This window comes from Cricetulus griseus, chromosome 7 (assembly GCF_003668045.3).
Source record: "Cricetulus griseus strain 17A/GY chromosome 7, alternate assembly CriGri-PICRH-1.0, whole genome shotgun sequence".
NCBI lineage: Eukaryota > Metazoa > Chordata > Mammalia > Rodentia > Cricetidae > Cricetulus > Cricetulus griseus.
The window spans coordinates 86,943,777-86,952,672 of record NC_048600.1 but is presented as its reverse complement, the minus strand read 5'-3'; the positions used below and the strand labels follow the sequence as shown (position 1 = coordinate 86,952,672).

The window sequence follows — 8,896 nt, the reverse complement described above, 5'->3', positions numbered from 1 at the left end:
CTAGAGTTCCCAGCTCACCATCTAGTCAGACTGCCCCTGTAAACATCCAAGTGCCTGTGAAGCTCCTCTCAAGCGGGAACTGAAGCTAGGGTACACAAGAGGCAGGTGGGGGTTTCACAGTGACATCAGAAAATACTCTGCAGACTTCCCACAACCACAGTGAAAGTGCTTCTAGGCACTTCCACAAATGTGGTCTCTGCACATCACAGTGAGGCTTCTATGGTGCCGACAGAAATATGTTTTCCAGGCAAGTAGGCCTAGGAGGAGTTGTGCATTTTCCCGAAACAGCAAGGGTCAGGCTAGCCATCCTTAAAACCAAAGCACTTGTTTCATTCCACCCTCCAAGACACCTACCCACCATCTTGGCAAAAACCACTAATAAATTCCAGTATTGTTTATTGGGCACAAGTGTTGAGCATGGGGTAGCATCATACTGCCCCATTTCCATAGTAACCAATTGGCTTAGTCACACGCTACAAGTTGCTGCTTCCAGGTGTGTGAATTAGTTAAGCTAAATTCAAAAGGAGAATTGGCTTTTCCAAACAGTAAGATAAAAACACTTTGTATCAAAGTTATGACTTAAAAAATACAAAAGCTAAACCCACAGGTGTAGAGAAAAAATGGCAATCCTGAGAGCTGCCCTGAAATGTCAGTCTTGAAACTTGTATAAATTGTTTAAGCAGGCAGCTCCTGGAGAGGCCAGCACCCATTAGGGAAATGAAGGTAGTGGGAGCCTGCCCTCTTCCATCCAGGTGGCCTTCATACAGTCTCTGGCATATTTGGGTCCAGCCCCAGGCTGGGCCCCATGATGGGGGAAGCATGGAGAGAGGCACTGAGGAAGGACAGGGCCAAGCCCTTCATCCAGAGCAAATGGGGAAACATGGCCCTACCTGGCATTTCCAAGCTTTGGCAGCTCTCAGGAAGTGTTTCCTGACTGCCCAGCCCCTGCTGTGGCCAAGTAGTGGGTCTCAGGCCGAACCTATGGTCACTGCAGACTGGATACTACTCCAAGCCCTTATTTCCAATCCTCAGCATCCAAGAGAGAAAGCTGGTCCCATGGCCTCAGACTGGGGGTTGAGGGGGAGGAAGGTTGGCTTGGACCTTGGGATCAGTTGTTACCCCTCAGAGCTGGGACCCAGCACACAGCAGAAGCCAGAAGGAGATACAGACATAGTGTGGATGTGTTGTCACTATACATAAGGTTGGTGGGCACAAGTCAAGACTGGCTGACTGCTAAGACAGCATGGACTGCTGTACGGCCTTCTGCAGAGACTGCCGGGTTACCAACAGGCGCACCACCTCCTCCGAGCGTTTGGTGAGCCGCTTCCGAGCCTGGTCATGTGTGACCATGGTCATGTCCCAGCCGTTCACCTGTCCCAAGGAGAGAACATAGGCTACTTCAGCTCTTTACCCTCTCGAACAGTGGTTCTCAACCTGTGGGTTGCGACCCCTTTGAGGGTTGAGCAACCTTTTCACAGGGGTTGCCGAAGACTATAATATATATCAGATATTTACATTACGATTCGTAACAGTAGCAAAATTAGTTATGAAGTAGCAACGAAAATAATTTTATGGTTGGGGGTCACTACAACATGATGAACTGTATTAAAGGGTTGCAGCATTAGGAAGGTTGAGAATCACTACTTAGAATCTGGAAACAGGGTTTTGAGGGGCCCAGGCTAATATCCCCTAACATAGAGATGCCCAGCATTCCTATCTAGCGGCATACAAAACCGACTCTCTTAAGGCAATAACAGCATGGCTTCAGAAACCCATTTTGATGAGTTAGCCCCCAACCCCAAGTGCTTCAGCCCCTCTCACGCAAACCTTGTTTTCCACCTTTGGAACAACCATACCTGCATGATCTTGTCTCCAATCTGCAGCCCAGCAATTTCAGCAGGGCCTCCCTCAGATACTCGTGTGACATAAATGCCCTGGAAAGAAGCATTTACACAGGTAAGGTCCTATGGTCACTGGATTGGCCCTTTACCCACAAAGCCCAGCATGACATACTCTCAGAAACGCCTCTGTCCCTTTGCCCACCTTTCCCACCAATACATTCAGCTGGCATGGGCTGTGCCATGACAGCCAGAGGGACAGGGTAGCTGCCCCTGGGGTGTTCCAGACTGCTGATGGCCACCTCCTGCTCCTCCAAGCTGTCTCAGCATGCTTTCTATTAATCCCACCAGATAATTTAAGATTGTCTAGGAAAACCAGTCTGCTGTTTCCACACAGACCCAGGAAGAAAAATCTGCCTCCTCAATCAGGCTTCTGTGCCCCATGGAAAGGTCTGGGGTCCTAGTCTCTCACCTTGTCTGTTTTATCTTCCGAGAAGGGATTCTGGGAAGGGTCTTGGTCGATCCCACCTCCAATACTGAAGCCCAGGATTAAGTTCTCACCTTGACGCAACTTATGAATTTCAACTCTTTGCTGGTAAAAGAAAAAGCAAGTTGTGAGTAAAGCGGAGGTGAATGGGAGGAGATCTGATCTCTGTGCCCAGCAGCAACCTCAGGCTGCTGGGTCAGCTTAGAACTATGCCAAGGGGTTAGAGATGAAGGCCCTCTGCCGAAAGCCAACAGGTGGTTGGGTCTCAACCCCTACACACAGCCCTTTGCCTGCAACTTTCCCTACCCATTTCCCACCCTTGATCAACAATGTATTCAGGTCCTATCGTGGCCCAAGGAACAGAAGGTACTGTGGCTGCTATAAGAAAGACACCTATCTTTCTGGAGAGGGATCACCCAGAACAGGAAAGATAAAGCCCTAAGAGTGCAGATGCCTGCTGAGGCCGCTCAGATTGTGGACTGCTGAGCAAGCCCTACAGAGATTATGAAAGCCTGGAGGGGCATGGGAGAAGCAGGGAAGAAACTTGCCAAGAAGAGAAGGGCTTCCTGGTCAAGGAGACTGGTGTCTCCAGGAGGTGAGATGGGATAAAGGATGAGACTGGCGTGTAGGCCTAGTCATATAATCTCCCCAGTCCTTAGGTCCTGTTCTCATGCGGTGTAAGAGACACTATTCTTGGGCTTTCTCAGCATGCTCTGTGGTCAGGGTCTCCAACTGGGCAGGCTCCTTGGAGAGCCCTCAGAAAGCATCCTCCAGGTACCTACCAGAGGTTACCCCCAAAGTTGAGAATTTTAACACAAAGAAGTAGGAGTGGTTTTCTGGACTTGGGAAGGCTTCAACAAAGAGAGGATTATTTGCACCCAGCCTTGAGAAATGACAGTGCACCATCTGACCTTGATCTTGAACCTACTGGGTCTCAAAAAGGAGGTAGGAGTAGGGCAAGGCATTGATGCTAGGATGATCACTGGAGTGGTAGGTGGGGGAACGGATTTCTCACGGTGGGATATGGAGGTCTAAAGACACTTATAAGTGCTGATCCACAGACAAGGACTGAGATGAGCAAGTGGGGAAGTGCACCCTGTCATCTGTCCAAATCAGTAGCCTTCTCAACCTGTGGATCTCCATCCCGTGGGGACAACCAAGTCTTTCGAGGTCACCCAAGACCATCAGAAAACATAGATGTTCACATTACAATTCATAACAGCAGCAAAATTAGAGTTGTGAAGTAGCAAGGAAAAGAATTTTATGGGCGGGGGGTGGGGGGTCACCACATCATAAGGAACTGTATTCAAGGGCTGCGCATTAGGAAGGTTGAGACCCAGTCCAGATGAACACAACCATCACTCCATTGGGGACCCAGGTAGAGTGCAGTGTCAGTAGTTGGGAGTGTCAGGAGCCATCCACACAGGCTTCCAGAAGACAGACCTCTGGGGCCAGAGTTCAGGGGAGGAGACAAAATGGCTATAACAGAATCAGGATGTTAACTATACTTGAAGAGGGTAAGACTGGGAGGGAAGCATCTCCACCCCATGAGCAATCCAGAACTCGGGAAAGAGGCCAGATCTGCCGGCTTATGCTCAGGCATGCACCTCATATCAGGATTGGAGGACTGCAGACTTAAAGCTTTGAGAAGGACTCTGACTGGCCTGACAAGACGGAAGAGGAACAAGAAACATGATGCCTAAGGCCCATTCACCTGGAGCTTCCTGCCCCAAAGTGTAAGTGCCTATCCCCACACACCTCCCTTCACGCCCACCAGCAAGGTCCAAAAAGAGACAAAGCCCTGTGACCGACATAAGGGAGAAGTCAGGCAGCAAAGTGGCTCTCCTCGCACCCTCTCTTTTCCAGATAGGGTCAAGCCTGAACTCCTTTCTGGAGCAGTTAGGAAGAGATCCGAGAAAAACCAGGCCGGTACAAGTGGAGTGAAAACCAGGAAGTTGTCCACTGGCCCAGCAATATTTCCTTCTAGCCCAGGCCTGAGCTGGGGCTCTAATCTCATCCTCCTATAGCACCTTCATCAGTGGCTTCCCCCCCCCCCCGCGGCTTTGTTCCCCCCACTCTCTTAACTTTGGGAGTTCTCCAATACACTGTCTAAACATGGCCGGTCCCTATAGCTCCTGAGTTAGGACTCCAGGGCCAAGAGTGCTTATTGATTAACACCTGTAACTCCAACACCTGGAAGGCTAAATCAGAGTACTGCCAGAAATTCAAGGCCAGCGAGGGCTTAAGAGAGGCCCTGACTGGAGAGAGATCCAGGTCCTTCCTTTTTGGCAGGGCATAAAGGCTTCTCAAAGGTAGGTTTTAGTATACCCACCACTGCCTCAGGGTTGGGCTGCAGGGTCCATGAGACCCTGACCTTGTTGTTTAGAGCTACACCTCTACCTGCCTTTCCCTTTGCCTATTCAAATACAACTGATAAGACAAGACAAACCCAGAAGGCGACCCTGGAAAGATCTAGAACATCAAGTGTCACGCACAGGAACACGAACTTTGAACCAAGGGGCTGAGTATCCTGAAAAGTTCAGAAAATCAAGTTTAGCTCTCGAGGGGTCCGTCCCCAGAACGAGGCCGGATGAGAAGGGGGAAGGGGCTGCTAAGACAAACTCTAGCCAGTCCCACCCCCTAAATCTACGGCTAGGCGGAGGCAGCAGTGTGCCGGCTGGAGCAGAGGAAACGCTTCCTCATTCCAAAGGCTGCGACTCACTCTCGGACGTCGGCGCCCGCCCCCCGCGGCCGCCCAGCTGGGGACACGGAGGCCCAGGGCAGGGGAAGTTTTCTAACACTCCCACGGACCATCCTCCCAGTCCGCGCCTGCTAAACGTTATCCAGCCGGCGGCGGCAGTGCACTGGATCTGACCTCTGCTCTGGGTCTCGGGAGGCTCTTAGGTCCCAGCCACCTCTCCCGGCCAGGGAAGGCTGCAGCGCTGCTAAACCGAAACGGCCACTGGAGCTCTGGCCACCGGAATGCACACGAGAGCCCCGGGCACTTTGCTTTCTCCGCCCGTCTAGATGTCAGTTTGCCGCTCTGCGAAATGGGGTGAGCCAAGAGGAGAAGGAGCTCGCATGAGCGCACTCACCACTACGGCGGTGACAGGCTGGCCCGGGATGTAGGACATTTCGACTCAAATCTGACAAGCCGACAGCGCCCAGCGAGACCCGCAGCGAGAATGCCCGCGGCCGCGCCCTCCCTGGTTAACAAAGGGCAGCCCTGCTCGGCCCGCCCCCTCATGAATATTTAACAAGCCCCCAGCCAATCATCAGCTGCAGCGCTGGTCGGCTTTCGGGAGTCCCAGGACTTGTGTGCCCAAGTGGGGCGGGAGGGGAGCGTGCCCGAGGCGCAAGCGTGGGAGGGCGGGGCGGAGTTTGTGCGCCTGCGCAACCTGAGCCCTCCCAGCAGCCTCCAGCACAAGATGGCGGCGCGGAACGTTCCGCTTTCTGCTGTCTGAGGGAGCACGAGGGACTGTGTGCCGCGGTGTTCCAGGTAACTCGGCGAGCCTGTCGGGCGTGTGCCGATGTGCCGCTGTCCCAGGCCGGCTCGAGCCTCAGCCTGGGCGTCCCGTGGAGGTCAGAGGCCCAGGCGCGGTGTCGGAGGTCCCAGGGGAAGAAGGCGCCGTGCGCCCAACTCGCCGGGCTTCGGGCGCCACTTGTAACTTGGTTTTCTCCGCAGTTCCGCGTTGAGGCCTCGAGAAGGCAGAAGCGGAGCCCCGGCGGGTGCGATGGCCGCGGTGGTGGCCAAACGGGAAGGGCCGCCGTTCATCAGCGAAGCAGCCGTACGAGGCAACGCCGCGGTCCTTGATTACTGCCGGACCTCAGTGTCAGCGCTGTCGGGGGCCACAGCCGGCATCCTCGGCCTCACCGGCCTCTACGGCTTCATCTTCTACCTGCTTGCCTCCGTCCTGCTCTCCCTGCTCCTAATTCTCAAAGCGGGAAGGAGGTGGAACAAATATTTTAAGTCACGAAGACCTCTTTTTACAGGAGGCCTCATCGGGGGCCTCTTCACCTACGTCCTCTTCTGGACGTTCCTCTATGGCATGGTGCACGTCTACTGAAATGAGGGCAGGGGTGACTTAAAAGAAAAAAAAGATTGGCAGGACTCTTGCCAGCAATTAACACCGTGTAGACTTACTTAGTTTTTAAATTGTTTGAATTCGCTGCTTGTTCTGCACTGTTGTAATTTATATCTGAAGATAGTGAGCCTGTAATATTCTTCAGATTAAATGAAGTGTGACACCTTATCGAGTTCTTTTCTACCTTGATGCTTAGCCATGCTTTGAAGTCGCCAAGATTTGCTCCCTGTAGAGCAGGCCCTAGGCCATATAGCCTGTAATTTTCTTGGATTTACACCTAGTAGATCCAAAGGTACCTCTAGAGCTTACGTGAGAGAACGTTAACATCTTAAGGACTGATGACAGTTCGTGTTACTAAGCATTCTCTATGTGCAGGTATCGTGCTGTGTACTTTTTGCATCGGGTATGTTTGAATTCTAGCAATAACTCTATGGAGACATTACTGTTAAACTTCTGCTGATGCCCAGAGAGGTTAGATGTCTGCCTGGGGTGGCTCATCTGGGAAGTGTCAGAATCCAGTTACAGTCTGATTGTTGTATATTAGATGAAAGTATCTTTCTAGCTTCCCTCTCACCTACCACTGCTGTCAGGCAGGTTTGAATGAAATCAGTTAAGTTCCAGTTGTATATGGTCACAGCTAGTTATCTGTCCTATAAGAAAAAAACGCAAGCTATTTTTCTAGAATATATGCTATGGCGATTAAATAGGTTATTTGGACATTTAATCAAATGAGTTTGTGTCAAGTGTGATGCCTCTGACTATATGGTCATTCCTAACCATTCCTTTTGAAGGAGGGTTTTAGAATGAAATACATGTTTTAACTGAATATATATGTGTGTGTGTGTGTGTGTGTGTGTGTGTGTGTGTGTGTGTGTGTTAGACTTGTAATGAACATGTTGCTCATGAAATTTATAGTCTAACTGGAGAGATTGTCATTACCTGCTTATACAGATTATAATAGATGCCGTGAAAGAATACACAGAAACACTAAGTCTAGACTAGGTTTGGAAATGGAGTCAAGGAAGACTTGAAGAAATAACATTGTCTGAGACTGAAAGGTTAAACAACAGCTGAATAAAATAAGTGGAGGGGCTACTTTGAGAAAAGAGCACGTAGAAGAGCCACAAGGTAGGAAGGATGGTGGTCATAGACCCGATCATAGAAGTTGGCCTTGATTCCATGAGTATTTAGGGGAAGTTTTTGGGAATTTTAGGAGCAATGTGAATTGGCTTTTGTTTTGTTTTTCTTTAAGAAGGGGATGTGAAAGATTGAATTCAAGATCTCTTTCCTAGATTTGTAATGGTCTGCCCACTAAGTAATGGCCCAAGCATCTAGCCCTGAATCCTGTTTTGGGTTCTGGGCCACATGCTTGCATCTCATGCCAAGAATCAGAGGTCACAGCTTTACTTTCCTGTCTCAAAGAGCCCTCTCTGAAGATTCTGACATTTGTGTTTATAGAGCAGCAGCTTCCCTGTGGGAAGGAAGGGCTCATTCCTGATGGCCCCTCACCTGATTTAATGACTTTCCTGTTGTTGAACAGTAAATTTGTTAAAATGTTTGCTGCCATAAAACTATGCAATAACTGCTTTCATATTCCGATCAATTTTGATCAGACTTAATTAATACTCATAGGGCAGAGGGTAAGTTAATTTCAAATACTTCCCAGCATTTATCCAATGAGAAGTACTAGTTTTTAATCACTGTCTTCCCTAGCCTGTCTTTTAATTTATTACTCATAATTATATATAGGTATATGTGTTTGCATGTTAGTGGGTATGTGCACATGAGTACAGGTGCTCACAGCAGCTCCCTTGGAACTGGAGTTACAGTTGTGCTAGGAACAGAACTCTGGTCCTCTGGAAGAGCAGCAAATGCTCTTAACCACTGAGCCATCCTTGTCTTTTAGCATCTGTTCAGTTCAAGAGTCTCCTTGGGGCAGGTAAGATGGCTCAGCAGGTAAAGGTGTCTGCTGCCAAGCCTGTTGACCTGAGGTCAGTCTTCAGAACCCATACTGTCAAAGGGAAGAACAGTCACAAGCACACTGAGGCACATGCATCCCTACACACACATCCACACAATTTTAAAACAATATATACCTATACTTTGATTTGACAAGAAAGGTAATATATGTATTATTATTGCTTTTGTCTGCCTCTTTTTTATCTAACCTTACATTTTTCCCCTACATGGGGTAACCATAAAGGGGAAAAAAAAGGATACATTTACAACTGATGCCTTTTACTATTTTAGAACTAAATAAGTATCCAAAAATTACGGATGTTAGGTTGCTGAAAGTGCCTGGCCCACTTGACTTTTTATGTTAACCGAAGGGAAGAGTCACCCTCTTTCCAAAGAGTGCTTGTCCCTTGTAGGGTAAAACTAAGTGGAACCCTGTTCAGATCTGAAAGATACTGTGATTAGGGACTGTGAGTCCCCAACTCAAGCACCTGGAGCTATGGTTTATGATGCCCTCTCCCTCCCCGCAC

The 8,896-nt window shown here is 49.5% G+C and overlaps 2 protein-coding genes across 3 annotated transcripts; one reads left to right on the top strand and one right to left on the bottom strand.

The window, feature by feature from the left end:
* Window positions 1-379: 379 nt before the first annotated feature.
* On the bottom strand, window positions 380-5,576 carry Tax1bp3 (Tax1 binding protein 3). Its single transcript, XM_027426802.2, has 4 exons — window positions 5,421-5,576; window positions 2,311-2,430; window positions 1,857-1,934; window positions 380-1,371 (listed from the first exon to the last, which is right to left on the bottom strand). The coding sequence occupies exons 1-4, from the start codon at window positions 5,457-5,459 to the stop codon at window positions 1,234-1,236; spliced, it is 375 nt and encodes a 124-aa protein (XP_027282603.1). The 5' UTR covers window positions 5,460-5,576; the 3' UTR covers window positions 380-1,233.
* A 122-nt stretch (window positions 5,577-5,698) lies between these two features.
* Emc6 (ER membrane protein complex subunit 6) lies at window positions 5,699-6,578 on the top strand. Of its 2 annotated transcripts, none has more exons than XM_027426803.2 (2): window positions 5,699-5,824; window positions 6,011-6,578. In XM_027426803.2, exon 2 carries the CDS (start codon window positions 6,060-6,062, stop codon window positions 6,390-6,392), a length of 333 nt encoding a protein of 110 aa, XP_027282604.1. In that variant the 5' UTR covers window positions 5,699-5,824; window positions 6,011-6,059; the 3' UTR covers window positions 6,393-6,578. The 2 variants fall into 2 exon arrangements, with proteins under 2 accessions (XP_027282604.1, XP_027282605.1); XM_027426804.2 differs by having other exon boundaries at window positions 5,762-5,907.
* Window positions 6,579-8,896: the final 2,318 nt, after the last annotated feature.